The sequence below is a fragment of the Botrytis deweyae genome (genome assembly GCF_014898535.1).
Source record: "Botrytis deweyae strain B1 chromosome Unknown BDEW_056, whole genome shotgun sequence".
Classification (NCBI taxonomy): domain Eukaryota; kingdom Fungi; phylum Ascomycota; class Leotiomycetes; order Helotiales; family Sclerotiniaceae; genus Botrytis; species Botrytis deweyae.
Genome location: NW_024066263.1, coordinates 121,144 through 141,958, shown reverse-complemented (window position 1 = coordinate 141,958; position 20,815 = coordinate 121,144). Strand labels below are relative to the sequence as shown.

Here is a 20,815-nt window from a genome sequence, read left to right as displayed (position 1 = left end):
AGTGAACAAAGGAGTCATCCCACTTTGTTCACAATCCCACACCTACCTAATTTGAACATTTACAATTGGTCAATGAATTTCTTTGATTACTGTAGGCTATTACTTGGGTGAATTCTGAGACTTTCAAACGCAATTTTTTTTGGAGAAAAAATGAAATTTCGCAAGAAATAATTCATATTTATCTGCCATTCATGAAAATGTCGGATTATAATTTCGACCACTCGGGTTTCACCCAAGAACATATCCGGCATCTCCAAGAAAACCCTCTTGAAGCTTGTCAGCGAGAAAATGAATCGCTTCGTATTAGACTGGAAACGTTCAATCGTATGCTTCTCGAAGCTAAAGAGGAATCGCAAAAAAGATTAGATCGTATTAAACAGGTGAGAGACGAAAGGGATGTGGCTTTTGATGAAGGGGAAAAATATGCGACGAGAGAAATTGGTGGACAGTTGGAGGCGTTGAAGAGGGAAAAAGTTGAGGCAGAGAGGAAGACTAAAGAATTGGAAGAGCAGGTTGCGAAATCGCGGGAGATGGCGATTCAGATGAAAGCAGAATTGAAAAAATTGAAAGAGAGGAAAGATGAGAAAGAAGAAACAGATGATGTTTCTCTTGAGCAGCAGAGAGATAGAATTGCAGAGGAGCTTGAGGAAGCAAAGGAGGTCATTAAGGGAAAAGAACTTCATATACAACATTTAAAGGAAGAAGCCAGGAGTAGGTCATCGAGAGTGTCAGAGACACCACCGGTAGTGAGTGCACGAGTACAGGCTCTTATAGAACAAATCCATGCGTTGCTGGCACAAAGAGATGATATGAGACAACAATTGGAGATCTTGACGGAGAATTTCATAGGTACTCCGCCGAAGGAGGTTACGCCAAAAGGAGACACACCACTGAGAGGAACACCGGAGCAAAACACAGAACGGCCGCCTGGTAGATCCGGTGCTAGTGCGGGCCTAGGTAGTGCTAATTTCAAAGGCAGTAGACGAATCTTGCATGCCCCTTCTCCTTTGAGACAACAGTCTTCTACCACCGAATCGGTAGAAGATGAAGATTCAGAAAAAGAGATGGAAGTGAAAGAACGTGATTCTGAGCGAGAAGAGGAGGAATCAGATACTGAAAAAGAAGAAGAAAATCTAAAAGAAAGTATCGAAATAGACGAAAACGACACATCGCTGGAAAGTTATCGAAAAGACAAAGATCTACACTACCAGCGACTTGTCAACCGCATCAAAGAACTCGAGAGAAGGAATCTGCGTCTCGAGCGCTATCACGACATGTCCCACGTAACACGCGCAATCCTCAGTTTGACACCCATTCATTTCGAAGCATATCGTGAACGTAAAGAGGCTAAGAGGAAAGAGGGAATGGTATTGCTCGATATCACGGATAAGGAACGTAAGATTCTACGAAAACAAAATCGGAAGCTCGAAAAACAGTTGCAGGCATTGGCGGATCTGAGATGCAAGGAGAAAGAGAAAGATACGGGGGATGCACAGGATTTTATACTCACACAAGCTCAACATGATGCAAACGAAAATGCTACGAAAGATTACAAAAGATTGTATGAGGAGGCGGAAATGGTAGTGATGAATATGCTAGAGACCTGTGCGGATGTCGATGCCGAAGAAGTCTCGGAATTGCGGAAGGAGCGGGAATTTCATAAGAAGCGAATAGAAGAACTGGAAGAGGAAATCGATGGTCCATTAGGACTGAGAGAACAATTGGCATTCGGAACTGCTGAAAATGCAGACGATTTCAATGCGGAGAGGGAGTTAACACGAGTCAGAGCTGAGCTCGAATGGTGCATAAAGGAAAGAGACATGGCTATGGAGGAATCACACGTGGAGGAAAACCTCACATCCATCAAAGAACTAATGGATCAATCATCCCAGAAACTCGATGTTGACATCTATCCCAACGAGGAAAAATACGAACAATGCAAGGAAATGACCAAAAAGTACCGACAATGCCAGCGTGAATTGAGCGACGAGAAAGAAAAGACCAAGTCTCTTGAAAGGTTTCTGGAAGAGAAGTACATGGAATATGAAGACCTTGCCGGCGATGTGCACGATGATTCGATGAGCGCAAGATTGGCTCGAGCATTAATTGAACTGTACCAAACGAAGCGAAAACTGATGGATAAAACGATACAGAGAAATAGTCTCACCAAGAGTGCTGTGGGATGTTTAACGACCGTCTTGCAACACAATGAAGTTCTGGAGCAGAAAATATACACACTGCAACAACATCCCGATCGCGATCCTGAGCTTCCTATCACAGATGTAGATTTGGAGAACGAAGAAACAATTGCGAGACTCCAGTGGAAGACTGATTTGTTGGAAAAACAGCTTCTTAAAGCTCAATCGGATATCAAATCTGCGGAGAAGAAGGCAAAAAGGTCGAAAGAGAGATTGGATGAATACATTGGGTTATCTTTTAACAAATCGAATACGCACCCTAGAGTTGAAGCTTTGAGATTGAATAGACAGAGATCTCCTCTCGATCCGAACGCTACTGACCCGGAAGTCATTGCGCATTTGAAAGTTCAGCTCAAAGATACGGATGATTTGGTGGAGCTTATATGTCAGAGATATGACGTTGCAGAGGGTGAAGCGGAAGATGAAAAGGAGGGATTGAAGGCAGAGAATATGGAGGCAGCAGAGAGGGCGGAGAAGGCGGAGAAGGCGGAGATAGCGACGAGGAGATTGGAGGATTGTATGGATTTGGTGAATGGACCTTTGAGTCAAAAAGAGGCGTGGGATAATCTGAAGAGATTGTTGAGAGAGGCAAGGGAGGACTTGAAAACTAAAATGAATGAGTGGAAAGAGAAGGATGGAGAACGTGATTGGGCAGTTGAGAGTTTGGAGAAAATGTTAAAAGAGAGTGAAGAAAGGGAAGCGGCACTCGCTAAGCTTCTACATTCGACACAAGAGGACATGAAGAGTGAAGGTACAAAGGACGCGAAGATTGCAGAATTGGAAGAACAGTTGAGGAGGAATGAAGAAAGAATACGAGACTTGCTCCGAGAGAAGGATGAGAATAAAGCCGAAGCTGATGGATTAGAAAGTTTCCTTCGAGCTAGCGAGACGCAAACGACACAACTTGAAGAACGACTTAGGAAGGCCGAAGAGAGAACTCGAGATTTGCAACTGGAGAAAGATACTCAGCAATCTGAGGCTGAAAGACTGGAGGATCTTCTCAAAGCTCGTGAAACACAAACGGCTGAATTTTTCAAGACATTAAGAGATGAAGAGGAGGAACAATACCGAGTGGAAATCGAGAGGTTACATGAACTTCTCCTATTAAGAGAAAATGAAGACGAACAATTCCGTGAAGAAATTGAGAGACTTCACGAACTACATAAAACTAGTGAGGGAAAGGTTACCGAGCTTCTCGAGATATCAATCACGACTTCGACACGATTATCTGATCTCGAAGACGAGATCACGAGATGGAAAGTCGTTGCTGGAGAAAGCATTGGGGAGATTGAAAATTTACAGAAAAAGTTGGAAGATGCAGAGGCGAAGGTTGAATTGCACAGTACAACGCAGAATCAAAATGCGGAAACGCAAACTGACACACCTACATCCACAAGCATGGAAACACAAACGGAAGATATTGAACTTCGACAATCCGCAGTTCCACCTTCTACAGTTGAAATCAAGCCAAAGAAATTCAAAGGAAAGTCTCCAAAACAGAAGCCCATCACAAAGATCCCGCGAGATCCACGCTATCATCCTCAACATCCCGATTCTGAATCCTCAGATGAAGAACCAGAGTCCCCTGAGCCATTCAAACCGCAGCCTAAACACAACGTTGCACTTCGTCAAGAAATGGATTCAAGCCATCCAGCTCCATCGCCCTCTCCTGCTCCTTCATTAACCATTAGACTTACTTCCAAAGCCCATGCGAAAAAGAAAGCTCACGGAAAGGATAGTGTAGAATACGATTCACCGTACAAATTCGAGACCGCGGTAGAAAGCGAAGATGAAGAGATACCGGATGTGGAGATAGCGCAGGAGAGTCCGATTCAAGAAATGCAGAAGGTGGGAGAGGCGGTGAAATCGAGGGGGAGTAGGAATACAAGGAATCCGGATCCGGTGTATACCGGGCAGCTACTGGTGAGGGGACTTGGGAGGGGAGAGAAGGAGAAGATGGGTGGAAATAGGGCTGCTAGGGGCCAGAAGAGGAAAATGAGTGAGAGTGGGATTGAGACTGGGAAAGTGAAGAAGGGGAAAAGGCAGAACAGAAGTGTGTGATATGGTGAAGTGTTTTTTGGGTGGTATTGATAGATACTAGGCTGAAGTCTTGGAATTACAACTTCAAATTTTGTGAGTTTTCTAGTCAAGTACCTAGGTAGATAAAGCAAAATCAGTGACCATCAAATCCTTCCCTTTAAAGCCCTCCTACTTAGACTACCTAGTCCCGTATCCTACAGACGACCCAGAGATATATACTCGATCCTCCCCCCTTCTCCAAAACATTATTATCCAGCACGAATCTAATTACGCAATAACATCAGTGGCCAATATAAAGCAGGCAAGCGAAATTGCATATAATTTATCGTTCATGTATGTTTCAGAATCGATGAATTGATAAAGTTCCACCTGCATACTCAGCCAGCTTATTGAACAGCACAGAAGTTCATCCAAATACAAGCAAATCAACACGATAAATTGAGAAACCTCAGGGATTGAACAAGAGTCGCGATTAAGTTGTGTTGATAGCAGCGAGAAAAAGAGGATTTCAAAAGAAAAAAAATTATGTCCAGGTGGTAGAAGTGATCAAAAATCTACATTCGGCGAATCGTTCGTTCCATGGCCAAAATAAGAAGTGTGGTGGCTCGCATTTCGGGTCCAATCAACAATTGCAAACCAGCCGCGCGACGGCAATGTGCATGCGATGACACCCACCAGTAGTAGATAATGAGCTGATTTCCCACCCTTTCGATTGTTCAGAGTAACTTCCTTTTCTTCAGTTCAGAATACAGAAAAATTACCATAAATACTCTTTCCATTGAAAACTCACGGCTCTTCCGAGTACAACCCTAATTTCCATCGATAAGATGATTCATCCTCAGCAAATACAGGGAAAGATTTACACTTTCATTCCTGACTCAGAGATCCATCACTTGGGTATAACTCTCGATGACAACATTGAAAAGATTGTGCGTAAGCACATGGTTATCTGTCTTGGTATTGTGCACGGTAGACCTAACTACGTGAAAGTGATGACGGTATGTCACCCATCCTCCTCATTCGCCAGCACCAATTCTAAGATTTCAAGATTACATCGACGGTCAAAGATGATCACGAATATGTGCCTATAGCCCCCACACCCAAAAAACCATATCCTATACAAATCCAACTCCGCAGCAGCTCGGGTTATTCTCGTGGACAGTAGGTACGTCGCTTCACTGCACTGCGTCTAGACTCGTATCTCAAAATCGATGCCTGCTACGAGGTTCCCATTCAAGCCCTTGAGCAGGTTTTTGATTGCTACGGAAATCCATTGTCTATCCGACCTGGACGCGGCGCGGGAGGCTTACCGCAACTAAATGATTACATTAGACGTCGTGATAGCATCCGCGAGATGGAAAAGATATATCGCGACATGGAGAAGCAAGATGAATTATTTGAAGCGATGGAGAATTTGAATTTGAGCGATGGCTGAATAACGTTGCGAAATTCAGACCTTCCAATCCATCACTGTATCTACGAAAATTCGTTAGATATAATTCCATATCACAGGATACCCCAGAGTATCCACGGATATGTATCTGTTCGACAAACTGAACAGATAGTTCGCCTTAGGCTCCTGTATAAGGATCCCATAGGTGTGAGCAAGACGTCTCTAGGTTGTCTAGTGTTACTTGCTTGGCTATGCAGATGAGGCTTGCATGGTCCGATTGGAGGGTTCGAATGTGTGGATACGTGGTATGAGAGGGAAGTGGAGAGGAGGGGAGATAAGAGGGGTTGATTCGCAACGGGACAACATTCGTTTGATGGGCTTCAAGAATGGTGATTCTTTGCTTGCTACTGATACATTCATTCGTGGACGAGATGGTACTCTTTGCTTGATGTGGGAGAGACACAATCGTTAGCGTTGATGTTTTGGATGTGGGAAGGATTTTTAATAGTTTGAAATATTCGCTATCGCTACTTATTTCAAATGAGAGAATTTCCCGTATGATCTATCATGACGTGAAAATATCACAATACAGACACGTAAGTCCTGATCGTTTGAGTCGAGAGTATGAACCAGTTGTAGAACACAGTCCTAACCCATAGTACTGGTTTCAATCTCCTCCGGTCAACATCGCCTCACAAGTTTATCGTGATTGTGTGCGCTCACCAAGTTGGCATGCAATCAAACTACACGATAAAGAAAGTCTGATCCTTACTAATCTGGTCATACTTCCAACATGGATAGTCTTGCTCATCGATTTGCGACGCAAAGTACAGATCGCGGTACTCAGGACTAAAGTTCAGCATGCCTATCCGCCGAAACCTGCCCATCTCGCAAGATACAAGTTCAAGTAGCAAACAGTAACTGTTGGATAGACCATAGCTGCCTCGGTCATCATTGTCATACCAAGGCACGTAGAACAGTTTTTTCGAATCGTTCAGAATGGAAATTTCTGTTTCATTGGTTGTGAAATCGAGCCCGGCCCAAACAAACAGGCTTTGTCGAGCGTCCGAATCATTCTCGCGTTTTTCCAGAGACTCCAAGTCTTGTTTCGGCTCGGAAACCCCGATTGCATCAACGGGAAACACATGGAATATGTCTTGACCTCTTATCAGCCTCATTCGCTTTAAGACTCCCTGGACCATGACTTCGATGCATGGCGTTGATGGGGGCATGATAATGTCTTCGGTAAAAACATATCTTTCAGGGTCGGTGTGAGCATGAGTAAGCCACTTGACACAAGTTACCTGTGGTAAGATGAACTTTTCATCGGGATCCTCACCTTCAAGGTCTCTATCTTTAATGTGAACCCAGTAGCCGGAGATCCATGAAAACGTCAAATGTGTTGGCCTCGAGAAAAGATTATGTTGCTTAGAATAAGACATGTTTATCGTGCTTTTCCAAAGCATTTCGAGAGATAGACGACTAAGCCATAGTTCTGCCACGTACACATCTTTTATATTATCTTTTTTGAATTTCATTATGAATTGCTGAGCGATGCCTGCTATTGCTGCAAGTCTGTCACTCGGGAAGGTGAGCTCTGTGTCCGAATATTTCGACACCAAGTCGTACCAGGTCTGATAAAGCTTGTTGCTGCTGATCGACCTGGCGTTCGGCAGCAATTTCTTAATGGTAGGTGATGAGGTATTGTTGGCGCCCACGGAATTGGGAGACACAAGAGGCCTCCAGGGTACGACATCAAGTCCCATAGATTCACTCCAGCGTTTCTCATAACACTCGTACAGAACGATATCCTTGCAGAAGTAGATGTTCCTGGGACTCAGCAAGCGTTCTTGGAATACCCAGCCGCGCACAGCCAACTCAGAATCCTCAACCAACTCATCCCAAGCCCCATCCCCCTTTTCAGAAGACACTAGAAAAAATTTCTTCTGCCATCCAGTCTTGGACGGCATCTCAAAAGTAGCATGCTGCACCGTGCATGGATCTCTTTTCGCAAACAATCTGCCTAGTGTAGGTCCCCACGAGGCACAAATATTGAAGCATGCATTCGAATATACTTCATGCATCACTGGAGCCTCTCGTTTCCAATCTGCGAGCTCATCGCCCTCTTGAATGATACAGAGAGAATCAATCCAGAGATATTTGACTTTAACTCTCCTGACCGCTCTAATGGCATCCTGAAAAGTCTGAGAAAGGACTTCTGTCGGAATACTCTGTCTCCATAATGATAAATTGTCGACAGTTAGCCGTGCCATATTTTCCTTCCCCCAACGATGGCTTAGGGTAGCGTACTGCCTGTGCGTAGAGACTTGGGTACCATCCACGATTCGTAACTTGAGATCCTTCTTATTATGACTTTTGAAACAAGTAATTTCAAGCAGCCGAGTTGGACGCCAGACATTTGTGTGTCTCTCTCGACGGTTGGGGCATTGTATATGCTCGGAGGTACAACGCTCCAGCCATTTATTTATTTTTGCAAATGTCTCCTTTGAATCAGTTGAGCTCGAGGTGATCCTCCAGCTTGGTAGTAAATTTGACAGTTCTTTGCTAATGAGATTCATTCTGCCTTGAAAATGAGCACATGGGTAATACTCGTCCCCACACCAGAAACAGACGCTGAAGGAGTCCTCGTAAATCCTGTAGCCCATAAATACCGCGGGGGATATAGCACGAAATATCTGTGGGTTTGGCATATCGTGCTTAAAACATTCCCCGTGCCTCTTGTTTTGCGGAAGCTGTCCATCAAGACCTCGTAACTGTGACTGAAGATTCTTTGCTAGGTTGCAGAAGATCCGTTTGCAAATATAGCACCCATAGTCGGTGGAGCGAAGGAATGCTTCAGGTGAACGTTTGTCAATTTCCAGAGCCACTGACCAGATGTAACCTGAGGGACCGTCTGGTATGATATTCCAGTATAGACGCTTGGTGATAAAATCTCGACAATGTGCGCATAAATTCATGATAACGGTTGAGAGATTATCAAATGGTTGCAGCACAATATATAAAACAAAATTTATATATTGCTAGATCTATCAAGCTGTAGACAAGTTTAGCAAACAAGAAAATAGACTTTCGTTGGATATAGAATTATGATAAAACGTGGGTATCTTTGGGCAATAGCTGTACACGTATTAGTTATTACACGATGATGTGTACTTTGAGGTTCACAAGGGGCAAAATAGCCGATTTCATTCCCCGCTCAAATCGAGGTTCTGTACCGGGTTATCAGTCTACTCATGCAGCTTTCTATAGGTTTAATAGACTATATTGATTATCGATTTGTTTATATGATTTCCTATACCTATATTTGAAATGTTTTAATTGACTGCTTTCCTGTCGAAATCACTCCTCTTGAACTTCACTATAGTACGGCATGTAGACATTTTTGCTCAGAATAATGTTAAATAATAACAATCAGATTTCTTATTATTATCTAATCTATACTTTCATTTGTTAAATTTTAATTTTTTTTAAAAAAATATCATTCTAAAATAAATTTCAAAATGATTCAAAGATTTCAAAGATTTATATTAAAAAAGATTTAAAAAACCACCTCTACAAATCAGTAAAAGAACGCTCCCAATCATCTTCCACTTCTGAATCTTCTTGATTCGTCCAATCCATATCGTCCTCCCCACCATCTTCATTCTCATCCATCATCTCATCCTTTATCTCTTTTCCCTTCCCCTTCTCATTTTCCCTATTCTCTTCATCAAACTCACCATCCGACATCTCCCTCTCACTGACACTAACACTATCCCCATCAATCGTGAAATCATCACCGCTCTCTAACCCTTCATCTTCTCCAGAGCTTACAATTTCGAAATCACTTTCACTTCCACTTCCCGTGGGCGTCATAGCAGCCATATCATAACTTCCTGTCGAGAAGACACTTCCCGTATTACTTTCACTGTCATCATCCCACACTGTACCAATTTGACTCCCCACTTGACTCCCAGCTCCTATTTCTGTCTCAGTTCTCGCACTCCCGTCCTTAACATCCAAACTGCTATTTCTCTCACTTCCCATTCCTGTTCCTACCCCCAAAAATCCACTAGCCCCTTTATACATAACCCCCGGCGTCAATCCTCCCACATTAGCATAATAAGCGGGTGGTACATCCGCGCTCGTCACACCACCACTGCCATCGTCATTCCCCCCTGCCCAAAGCGGTAAGTACTGCCATTCCTTATCGGTTAAACAGAGTAGTGTATCCGTCAACATGTTGTTTTCTGATCCGTCTGGTTTGGAGAGCATCGAGTGACAAATTTGGTCCGTATAAGATTTAAGTTCGTCGAGGAAACAACAGAATTTGAAATTGTGAGGGGATTCGCTTAGTTGATAAGGACTGGAGTTGGCGGAGAAGGGCGTGGATGTATTAGCGAAGGTAAAGTTTGGGGTATCTTTCGATAGAAGAGCGGAGCTAGTTCCTATGTCTGGGTGCGAGATATCTGTGAATGGAGCGGCTCTGTATGATTTATAATCATCAAGCGATTTATGTCTCATATGCTGCAAAAAGTTCTCGAGAACCTTTGGTGCAGAATTCTTCGGCGTCTCTTTCGCCTCGGTTGAAGCTCCCGGCTGGGCATTAATATCATATTCATCCTTTATATTTTCGACCTTAAGTTTATTCTCTTTTGTGCGCAAAGGTAGATCAAGTAATGGCTTGGTCGAAGCGTCAGTTGAGACGGAGGATATTGATGCTACATCATCTGGTTTCTCATCAAATTCGGCAAGCTCAAGTTCTAATGCTCTAATACTTGCTAGACGTGCCTGGTGATATGCATGGTCTTGGTTGTATGCACTCATAAATGCATAATTAGGTCTCTCTTCATCTAGGCTCTTCGGTTCAGCTGCTGGGATAGTAGGTAACGGGTTCGAGGGCGAAGATGGATTGTAATTCTCCTTATGTACCGCAAGGTTGACCTCGCGATTAAAGTCGTTGACATAAATCTCAAGATGAGAAGTATTTGTCAGGCGCATATTATCCCTATCCACAAGGCTTTTGCCTGAACGAACCAGCTGCGGATTGTATAAGTTAAGTTTAGGGTTCTCAAAATCATCCTCCCAATATGTATCTCGAAGGCGACGCCAGAAATGTGGCAGTAAGACTCTTTCACGATCGCCAAGACTGTTGTAAATGTAATTTGGATCTGGACCCTCATTCGATTCATTTCCTGAAGCTGCATGCACTTCCCATTGAGCTTCGCGTTGGCTTTTACTTGCCATAGTGATCTCAAAGACTTCTAGTCCTTGATTCAAACAAGTAACAATTTTCCCTCGAACAAATCGACGAAGATTGACGAGTAACTGCTGAATAACCGACTTTCTTCTCTCATAGATGGCTTCATCTTTCTTGCTCTTATCTTTTTTTTTATAGCAATAGTCTTCAAACTTGCATATTTTCCTGTACTCTGGAAGTTCCAAAAACCAAGCCATTCTTTCATCCAACAAATCGGTGATTGTTTTTTGAACACGATCGCAGAAGTCTTGACTGGCATGTTGAATAACGTTCCACAAATCTTCATCAAGCTCTTCACGAGGCCGAAGATACTTGTACTCTGCTCGCCTACCAAGACCTGCACAAAAAGTTCTTGAAGCAACATTGAGCGCTTCTTCGGAAACGAGAATTGAGAACGCAGCTCTTGTAATCATAGGTGATTTCAAGCCAAGCCCAATATTTATACTGGCTTCGGGAAGAACTTCGAGGAATTTGATATTATTTCCATTCATGATCCATGAGGTTATGTAGTCAATCTGAAATGAAGTTAGACTTAAAAATGTCGAAATGAAGGAATGATTGCTTACCACAACGCTTGTACATTCATAATACTTTGCCAAAACAAATAATGTCCATACTTTTGGCGCAGAATCCAGTTTAGGTGCTCTACCTTGAATGATTCTAAGAAGATTTTCGACTCCAAATCGATGACGGATCGGACAATAATCTAGGACCCTTTTCTTTGACCCCGCTACTTCGGTAGAGTCATGATGAGCAGTTCCCACCGGGTCACTTCCCGAAGGCCCAATAAACAAATGACCATCTTCCAGGCTATTCTTAATAGCTCTCTGCATATTCGAATCTTGGACAGACTTGTCACAAACAAAAGTATCATCTTTAGGTACCGTACGACCCAAAGATGTAAAAACAAATTTATCGTTGACATGCGAGTTCATCCTTGACTGCGAATCAAGAAAGGCTATGTAGCCGTCTACCGGGACTTTCAATCCAAATTGTTCGGCAGATTTAGCTGGTACAATTGCAGGTCCAGGAATATCATCATCACCAGCAACCAGATGCTTTTCGACACCACATCGCTTCTCAGCCAAGTACCAATTCCTAATTCCTGCCGAGCAGGATAACTCTGATACCAATTCGACTGCCTCATCACCTTCTTCTAGTGGTGTAAGATCAAGTACATATCTGACACTTTCTGGAAGATAATGTAAAAGACCCTTTCTCTTTCTCGCCCAATATTGTGGTCGTTCTTCGAACATCCGAGAGAATTTTGTTGAACCAAGAGCTTTTAATTTGTCGCTACTGGCTCGATAAATTTTGTATGGTTGTGGTTCCCCCTTGAAATCGTAGAAAGTAATGCCTCCCGGATATGAGACGTATACCAGAGTATCGCCTTCATCCAAAAGCGATTTGCTGTACTCGACTGCATTGTGATCTCTCTCACTGAGCTCTTGTCGAGCTTTGCGTTGTTGCTCGCCGGCATCCCCCCACTCTGAAGTCAAAAGGGGTCGCACTATTTGACAATATATCGTTAGTATGGAATCAAAGTTTATTAGGCCAGGCAGATGTGAAGAATGATTAACTCAAAGATACGTACCATCATTTGAACTGGGACCACCTTTTTGATCAACGCTTTGATCAGACTCATCTGTTTGACCTGGAAATCTTGAAATATCTTGATATCCATCATTGAATTTCATAGGTGGAGTTTTTTCTTCGTCTTTTCGTTCCATATTTTCTGTTTCTCCGGGAAGTTTTAACCTTTCACGAGATTCATTGGTGATTGATTGTTTGATGACTGCCTCTTCCGAATCAACTTTCTCGATTTCCATTTCGGAGAACTCGAACATGTCATCTGAAGCATTCCAGGTGATTGCTCCAGGAGGAGATCTATTGTTCTTGGATTCGGAATCTTCCATTGTCGCTATTGAGGCGAGTAACTGAATGAATGAGAGTAAACTTGTTGACTTGGTCGTCCAACCGAAGTTACGAGATGATACTCGGATTTGAATATGTGGCGAGAGCAGGGAATCAATAAGGCTGAGGAGACAAATGTAGGTCTAGGCAACCACAAGACCGCCTTTTCGGAACGATAGCAGAGACCAGCAATATAAGTTATCAGTTCAACTCTCCAATTCAAGGTATTCGATAGTCCAGTACACGAATCCAGATACGCGGTAAGAGTAAGAAATCAACAAGGCTGAGGCAAAAGAGAGATAAATGCAAATCTAGGCAACAACACGACCGCCTCCTCAAAACGACGTCTAGTTTAACATAAATCGGCCAATAAATCAAACATAAAGAGGTCGAAGATCAAAAATTCCGAATAAAGTATAACAAGTTCACAAGTTCACAACCAACTCAACAAGAGTGAATGGATAAACTGGACTCTAATCTATTCCACACCGGTCGGGAAAAAAAAGAGGTAAGCCTTCTTTCTCACCATCCATCCAAAGAGTCAAGCTACAACGTGATAAGGCGGGGTAAGCTAGACTGGGCTAGTTAGCTAGTCTAGTTCAGCACAGGGATAACCAAACCCAACCATTAGTAAAGAGGGCTATCCGGTCACAAGCCACAGGGAGGCCCACAGCGGTCTGAGCTGAGGCGGTTTATAGGGTCTATTCTAAGCCTGTCAATGATGCATAGCGTGTTTGATGATTGCGACCGAGCGAGTGTAGCTGTCATTATTAGTTGAGCCTCAGTGGAATTAATTGACCGACTGGAAGACAACTTGATTTTTACTGGATTCTCTTAAGTTGATTGTGGATTCGGATTCAGATCGATGATGGATCTAGAAATGGAAATAGATGTGTTGATTCATGCTAATTAGACGTACTTGACAAAATTGTATATCGTAAAATTGGATGTATATATTTGAGTAGATACCTATTGATAAAAGGTGCAAGCAAGTGAAATTTCATATAGAGAAATGTATTTGGAGAAATTTAAATTTGATTCCTTGGCTGATAGTCTACCTATGAGTAGGTATTGAAGTGAGTCTTCGTAATAAATCATATACCCCCCTTTCCCATGATATCTAACGCCTATCCCATCCCATCCCATCCCATCCCATCCATTATAGCATTTGTATTCTTTACATTTATCTCAATCTTTCAGCAATTTCATTCTATCCAATACATCATCCCAACTAACATTGAACGATAATCTCTCTCCTCCCCTCAAATCCTGGTAGTCCCAGTCCCCTCGGGTTTCCCTTACAACACCTCATAAACGCCACTCTCGCCGCCGCATCCCATCCCATTTCAATATTCCTACACCTAGTCTCCTCAGCCAATGATGCTCCCCCCTCTAACACTCTATCCACCTCCGGCCTATCCTCTTCTATATCCACCAATCTCTCCATAACTTTCCCCACCGCCCCAGAAAATCCTCTTATTTCCCTCCCACCCAAATAATCATACTTCCCCCTCTTCAACAACATCGAAACTGCAATTCGCCTTAAATCTCTATCTCGAATTTCCCATGCCACAACCATCGATGGAATCACAGTCGCGAGTTCGAAATCTCCGTTTTCCTCTAGCGTTTTTCTCCAACTTGGGGTTGAGCGTAGTATTTTAGCAATTTCTTTTAGCTCTTGTAATTGTGCTGAAAATCTTCCCTCGGCAACGTCAAGACTATTGAGGTGGTTCGATGAAGCAATAAGAATGTATCCAGAAAGCCAATTCATTCTTAACATATATGCCATTAACAGATCCGAATCTTTATCACAGTGAAATTTATCATTGGACTGGCATCTCTTTTGGCGGTCTTCGAAAAGAGGCGAGAAAGATCGATTCCAGCGTTCGTATTCCCTTAATGTTCTTTTCTCCTCCTCAAATTTAGGATCAATATCAAAGAATAATCCATTATCGCGAGAATGGTTTTCCTGGCCATTATAATATGCTGAAAAATCATGTCGTTTAAGAGTCGAAGCCAACCACTCCATGCTTTTCACCATAACCCTTTCCAAATCATTCTTCGCCTCTGTAAGATTGGAAAATCGGCCCGGCATCATTTCAATATCTGGTTCTCCTAGACTTGTCCTTCTTTCATGTTCTGGTTTTGCATCCGCGTATCGTAAGATTCGGGATTCCAGACGACTAAAGCATTTCAAACAAGCAGTTTCCGACATCGATCCGAGACGGCCACCTTGGGGGATATATGTCCTGACTACCCACTCACGAAGTGCTCTTAGTCCCAAGTACATAGTCGAGACTCTTTCATGGCTGATGACCTCGTTACCGCTGGCCAACATATTAGAAAGTAGATGGGTGATGAGTGTTGTTCTACTTTCCACGTCTATATCAATGATTCCTGCGCCTATCCCCAGGCCCTCCGAAAATGGCACTGTTCTCTTTTTTGTCAAACATTTCGTATTGCAATATTCGTGGTAAGTAGCCATGTGTCTAAAGGTTCCTATATGAACTCCCCGATTTTTCGGTCGTAAATCGAGAGATCCAATCATGTGTACAGCATCAAAAACGAGCGACGAAGATTGACATCCAGAGAATATGAGACCCCACCAAACTTCAAAGTGACCTGAACCTCCCGTAATCTCTTTCACAAAATTTCGGAAACATGCTTCGGCACTTTGATCTCTCCATGTCGAGGGTGGAGAAACGGAAGATTCTGGCTGTGATAAGATAGAAGAGGCCGTGGAAGCCACAGAGGTGGGAGAAGTAGCGGGACTTATGGGCAGATATCCAGTTCTTGGTATCAGCGTTCGTGGCGCGATGTTGGTTCCAACAGTGGGCTTCACACTGGATCTCTGAAGATAAGCGTAACCTTCGCATTTATGTCCAAATCGTACACATCGCATACAACCTGGTTTTGCCTCATCGCATTTGACTCTTCTCGATCTGAAATGTGCTCAGTATATCGCCTTGAAAGGTATGAATAAACATGGTTTGGATGAGAGTGGCGATGAACATACTTGCAAGTCAAACAACCAGTCTTGACCTTCGGTTTACTCGCACGAGAGCGTCTAACTTTGGGTTGTGATATCGGTGCAGTTGATGTTGGACATGTTTGTGGAAGAGCATATATCTGGTTTGCCATTGATACAACTTCCGGCTATCGATCAATATCGTATCATTAGCTTTGTGGTTGCTCGATTGTATTCTCGCAGCTTATTCACTCTGCTTATACATGACAAACATGAGCGTTGTAAAGCAACAAAAGTATGAAAGGATTTCGAACTATGAAAATCGAACTAATTTCAACCGGCGCACCCACATATATCATTCGATCCTGCGGCACACCATCTTCAAGCTGTGCTTCGTACACTAATAAGATGGGTGATATCCACCTTAGACCATGCTTGGCACATTCTCCACTCTTACCCTCCCTCCCGAGTTGATGGTTCCTCCCCAGTGTCCCCACAAGCGCTTACTGCTCAGGCTTCAGCTCCCCCCACCAATGAGCTTTCACTACCCCCACGTTGTGAATGACATATGATCCATTATTGAGTCTCTTCAGCCAGTAAAAGAGATTCTTTACCAACAAGATACGAGAGAAATGTCCTGTCAATCTTTCGAAAGGGCTAATCTCAGCGGGGGGGATTAAAAATGCCAATCATGCATCCTCGTAATAGCGACGAATAAGAAATAGAGGCGTAATGAAACGAACGAAAAAGGAATAAGGAATAAACGTGGTGGGTGGATACGGGGTGGGTCTGCACTGTAACCTTATTATTTCTGGCTGCAGTAGTTTGATTGCTTCAATTGCTTGCGTGTTAACTGTTTGTGAAGTTGTGATACCTCAATGCATTATGGTAAGCACTACAATACCTTGCATTTGGCTATCGTAGCACTTTCTCTTACGAATGATGAATCTCGGTATTCGCACTTGAAATGCTTTCCGATAGCGATAGGAACGATTATATCAGAAAACAAACGCGGCAATCTACTTGAAACATTCGCTTTAACACCCCAGCTGTCAGCATGCGTAGTACATCCATTTGGTAAAGCCACAATCCAAATCTATGAAGTGGTGTACAAGATGGTCAAATAATATCAAATACGAGAAGTAAAAGTATGCAACCAGCATGAAATGTTGAACGTTGAGGGCAAGTCGCGGCTCTTGGTGTTGAGAAGGGTGCTCAGCATTATACGGAGCAGGACAATAAATTCGGATGGAATCGCATGCGCGTGCTCATTACTGGCGCTGAGGTTACATTACACACATTATCCCCGGTCATCGGGATTGATGGAAAATGAGTGATCGCAGCAGATTCCTTCCTTTTCTTTCGACAAGGGTTGTATTTGAGGTACGACACAACAAATGGTAGGACTGCCATACACAACCAAATGTTGGTTCTTAGGTGCATTATTGAATCGTTGAACAATGAAGGCGGGGTTGAAGTTGAATGCGTCCCATTTGAACCAATCTACTCAATTATCGTATGATAGCCTTCCAATCCCCCGTGGTTGACCAAGTTTTGCCGTTACTACAATGTAAGGCTATTGATTGACGCCTTTGAGGTGCCGAAGCGAACGCTGTAACGTCAACCAGGGGGGTACTTGATGACAGGAGGCCTTTATTGGTAATGCAGCGCATTATGAAAAGGTAAGTGCTAATCCTCTTTCCTTTTTATGCTTCCTTCGGCAGATATAAAAAAATGATAATGGTTTGCGGAATATGACAACTAAATGTTTTTCTTCGTGCGATCGTTGAATTGCTTGCAACATTAGTTGTCGTGGACGTGATCTAGGTACCGTCGACCTTAGCTCAGCCTACCATGTCGCCTTGTGGCGGGAGCTTTTATTTAAGTCTTAGATGTCCGCCGAGTACCGTCGTATTCGGTGGTGATTCCTATTGGTTAGCTTATGGTTAAAAATTCGAGGATTAAGAAAGCATTCTATAGGTGTGAAACATGGTTGAAGCAGACACAGAGTACTTGAGCTCTAGTGAGTGCCCATGAATTAAATGAACAGTTCACCACTGCACTCCTGGAATCTTCCTTGATCTGTGTGGTTAGCATTTGTCCAACACATAGGATAGTTGTCTAGTCTGGATCAGTGAATGCACGTCCGAGGACGATGGGGATGGTAGATGAATGTTAAAGGGCCGCGATTAAAATGGCAGGCTGAGATGGATGCCCAAGGTTACACAAAATGTGGTGAGCTTTCTGACCAGCAAATGAGCAACGACACGTGATATGATGACGAGGTTCCTTAATGACAGGCTTTGTAATTGAACGTTTATTGCGGTCAATTTTGACAACATTGCAGAGAACTCGGATCGACGTTTGATTTGAAACCAACCTGCGCGTTTGACAATTTTCTTGAAGAAGTGATGTCAGATCTATATCAGAAACATGCTTCTTGTTGTCTCAATTAAACTCCCAAGTTCCGTTGTATGGCATGTTATGGAGGCTAGTGTAGTTAAGTGATTGATATGATGACTTAGTCCAGCGTAAACTCTTATCTCCGAAGGCTCACACCTGAAATCAATATTATAATTTGTTATGGAAGGTATTGCTAGTGGATCGAACGTGTAATTGGCCGTGTGTTTGCCAAAGTATTCTATTGTGGGATTGGATGTGACTATAGAACGGCCTGAACTTGGAGATTACGCAGCAGAGTGGAACTGGTTCAGACTCTTAGAGTTGCCGCTGCAAAGGAAATAGTCTCGGGTGCTGAGCAACTCACTCGAGTATTCTGTCTGATTACTACCAGTGATTAGCCCTGAACTATTGTTCGCTTGAATTCTAGCAATTGAATTCACTTACCTACCAAAAACACGAACATATTACTGATCGTCGAAGGATCGAATGCTTGAAACATATTTAAATACTTTGGCCAGGAATCGGGCCTTCAAGATTGTGTTAGAAAGCAAGGAGCCTCTGATGGGCATAGAATGGAATGGTACCCTGCATTGGAGGGGTTCGAAGGCTATCCATACCTACAAACAACTGTTTTTCGCGAATACTATCCAATATTTACTCACGGGCTAGCAGCCATCTATCGAGCATTGTTCTGCTCCAACGAGACCTTATTGGGTAGATAAATGCTGATTCGTAGCGCTGCAGAGGGTTCATTTATTATCGTAGAATGCAACTCAGTCAAGCATCTATAATGCTTCATGAACTGCCCTTCTTTTCATTGCAATCACTCTTTGGCAAATTTCCATATATGGAGTTATCACCAACTACCTAGGTAATTCATACACGCAGGGTATTTGCGGTGATTAATTGGCAGGATCCTATGTCAGAACTGGATGTGATTGCGAACCGACTGCAGATGCATATGCTACCAATATTTCCGCCTGGAAGTAAGATAGAAATAGAGTTATCGACGCTCGACTTGACTGGTATCACATTAATCATTAATCATTAGTCTATCCTCTATTTAAGGTATTTCCAGCGCCCCTAGAAACATCATTAGTATCCATTCCCAAAACTGGAAGAAGCTTCAACTTACTTTGGATTATCCTCTGTAAATTCATCCCACTTTCTAGCCTTTTCGGTCTCCTCGTCCATTTTCTCGAAATCATCAGGATCAATCTCAGGTATAATACCACTTGCCTCTCCACCTCCTTCAATTATACCACCCCTCGCTCTCTCTTCTTCCAGATATTCATCTATTGTCATAGTCGGTAAATTATGCCCTGGTCTGAATACACCCTTTTGTAATGCTTGTCTACTTTCTAGTAGAGTAAATGGCCGTAATGGCTTTCCTCCAGTACTCAAGATTGGCCCTTTGTTATTTGTAGTAATATCTCTCATATCCAAGCGATCCGAATATCCTGCGTCTGGTCCGCGCAGACCTCCTATCCGTTCCCTGTCATCCGGTTGCTGACCTTGGGGAACTTGTGGTCCCACAGGTGCCATAGCCAAGATCTCGAGTTCGCGGTTGATGGATTCGAGTGATTGAAAGGCATTATGCGAACACAAGGATAGTTTGGCAATTTCTAATTCGCGGATGGCATCTTCATCGTTTTGTAGATAGGCTGGATTTGCTGCCAGAAACTGAGATTGTTAGCATGTTGCACCAAATCAGAAGATTCGTTTGAGGGCTGCTCGGCATAGAATAAACCCAGCGTGAGCCGAAGACACATACATCCAGCTTCTTTTTAAGTTCCTTCTCCATCTTAAAATTTGCGATTTTTGCATTCCTTCTTGCAGTTGGATCTGTGGTGGAAATGGTTGAGAACGTAGATGGCGATTCTTGATATTCAGCATACAACTTCTTTTCTGCAGTAGATAGCATCTCATAATATCCTAGTTGAGTTAAAAATGCTTCATAACATTTTTTTGCCTCTTGTAAAATTACTTTTCGATCACTAGTATTTGTGGAAAGTCGTTGACCCAAATCTGCGATCCTGTAAGGAATGACCAAATATCTAAAGAGGAGCATTAGCTTGCTGCCCTATTTTCATGCGTATGAACATACTGTATATCACTAGAATTGACATCTTCCAAAGTTTCGTTTGGGCTGAATAATGCAAGTCTATCTGCAAGCTGCCGACATTCTTGGTATGCAGTGAGCGCATTCGCAACATCTTCCTGATATTTTTCTGTATTTGTATCCCATGATGATTCAATAGCCAGTCTTTGGCGCTCTGCTGAATTGAAGAGGGTTTTGAGAGAACTATCTGCCATATTCAAAACAATTCGAAGGATATATGCGGGTTTGGGGGTCGGGAGATACCAGGTATATGATGAATAATTTGGGAGAGCGTCAGGGCAACAGTGTGATGTTGTGGTGGGGGATTAGCTGTAAAGCCCAAAATTGCTGGAGAAATGCGGCCGCCTCCAGTGGATGATGGCAGACCGCCTTCCCGATTCACTCAGATTTGGCAGATCTATAATAAATTCTCCACAATAGGTAAGTGAATCTACTAGGTACCTAGTAGGCACCTAGGTAAACTCAAGATATAGCTTATTTAATAACAAAAACGAACTCACTTTCCTTATACAATTCT

At 43.0% G+C, this 20,815-nt stretch overlaps 6 protein-coding genes across 6 annotated transcripts; 2 read left to right on the top strand and 4 right to left on the bottom strand.

Annotated features, from left to right (window-relative positions):
- Positions 1–197: 197 nt before the first annotated feature.
- On the top strand, positions 198–4,259 carry EAE98_011991 (uncharacterized protein; the record flags this gene model as incomplete). The annotated part of the gene is made up of 1 exon (XM_038959615.1): positions 198–4,259. One exon carries the CDS (start codon positions 198–200, stop codon positions 4,257–4,259), a length of 4,062 nt encoding a protein of 1,353 aa, XP_038804039.1.
- Positions 4,260–5,065: 806 nt separating this feature from the next.
- On the top strand, positions 5,066–5,673 carry EAE98_011990 (uncharacterized protein; the record flags this gene model as incomplete). The annotated part of the gene is made up of 3 exons (XM_038959614.1): positions 5,066–5,236; positions 5,287–5,383; positions 5,432–5,673. The coding sequence occupies 3 exons, from the start codon at positions 5,066–5,068 to the stop codon at positions 5,671–5,673; spliced, it is 510 nt and encodes a 169-aa protein (XP_038804038.1).
- A 701-nt stretch (positions 5,674–6,374) lies between these two features.
- On the bottom strand, positions 6,375–8,609 carry EAE98_011989 (uncharacterized protein; the record flags this gene model as incomplete). Its single annotated transcript, XM_038959613.1, has 1 exon — positions 6,375–8,609. The coding sequence occupies one exon, from the start codon at positions 8,607–8,609 to the stop codon at positions 6,375–6,377; it is 2,235 nt and encodes a 744-aa protein (XP_038804037.1).
- Positions 8,610–9,055: 446 nt separating this feature from the next.
- On the bottom strand, positions 9,056–13,284 carry EAE98_011988 (uncharacterized protein). The gene is made up of 3 exons (XM_038959612.1): positions 12,486–13,284; positions 11,458–12,401; positions 9,056–11,406 (listed from the first exon to the last, which is right to left on the bottom strand). Exons 1-3 carry the CDS (start codon positions 12,805–12,807, stop codon positions 9,205–9,207), a joined length of 3,468 nt encoding a protein of 1,155 aa, XP_038804036.1. The 5' UTR covers positions 12,808–13,284; the 3' UTR covers positions 9,056–9,204.
- Positions 13,285–13,856: 572 nt separating this feature from the next.
- Positions 13,857–16,063, bottom strand: EAE98_011987 (uncharacterized protein). Its single transcript, XM_038959611.1, has 2 exons — positions 15,822–16,063; positions 13,857–15,747 (listed from the first exon to the last, which is right to left on the bottom strand). Exons 1-2 carry the CDS (start codon positions 15,944–15,946, stop codon positions 14,037–14,039), a joined length of 1,836 nt encoding a protein of 611 aa, XP_038804035.1. The 5' UTR covers positions 15,947–16,063; the 3' UTR covers positions 13,857–14,036.
- Positions 16,064–19,228: 3,165 nt separating this feature from the next.
- On the bottom strand, positions 19,229–20,492 carry EAE98_011986 (uncharacterized protein; the record flags this gene model as incomplete). Its single annotated transcript, XM_038959610.1, has 4 exons — positions 19,229–19,259; positions 19,312–19,859; positions 19,951–20,233; positions 20,284–20,492. 4 exons carry the CDS (start codon positions 20,490–20,492, stop codon positions 19,229–19,231), a joined length of 1,071 nt encoding a protein of 356 aa, XP_038804034.1.
- Positions 20,493–20,815: the final 323 nt, after the last annotated feature.

Coding starts and splice junctions, on each gene's coding strand:
- EAE98_011988 (XM_038959612.1), bottom strand. CDS start 12,807: ATGGAAGATTCCGAATCCAAGAACAATAGATCTCCTCCTGGAGCAATC. Junction 12,402..12,485: donor TGGTCCCAGTTCAAATGATG/GTACGTATCTTT, acceptor ATTGTCAAATAG/TGCGACCCCTTTTGACTTCA. Junction 11,407..11,457: donor ATGAATGTACAAGCGTTGTG/GTAAGCAATCAT, acceptor ACTTCATTTCAG/ATTGACTACATAACCTCATG.
- EAE98_011987 (XM_038959611.1), bottom strand. CDS start 15,946: ATGGCAAACCAGATATATGCTCTTCCACAAACATGTCCAACATCAACT. Junction 15,748..15,821: donor ACTGGTTGTTTGACTTGCAA/GTATGTTCATCG, acceptor AGCACATTTCAG/ATCGAGAAGAGTCAAATGCG.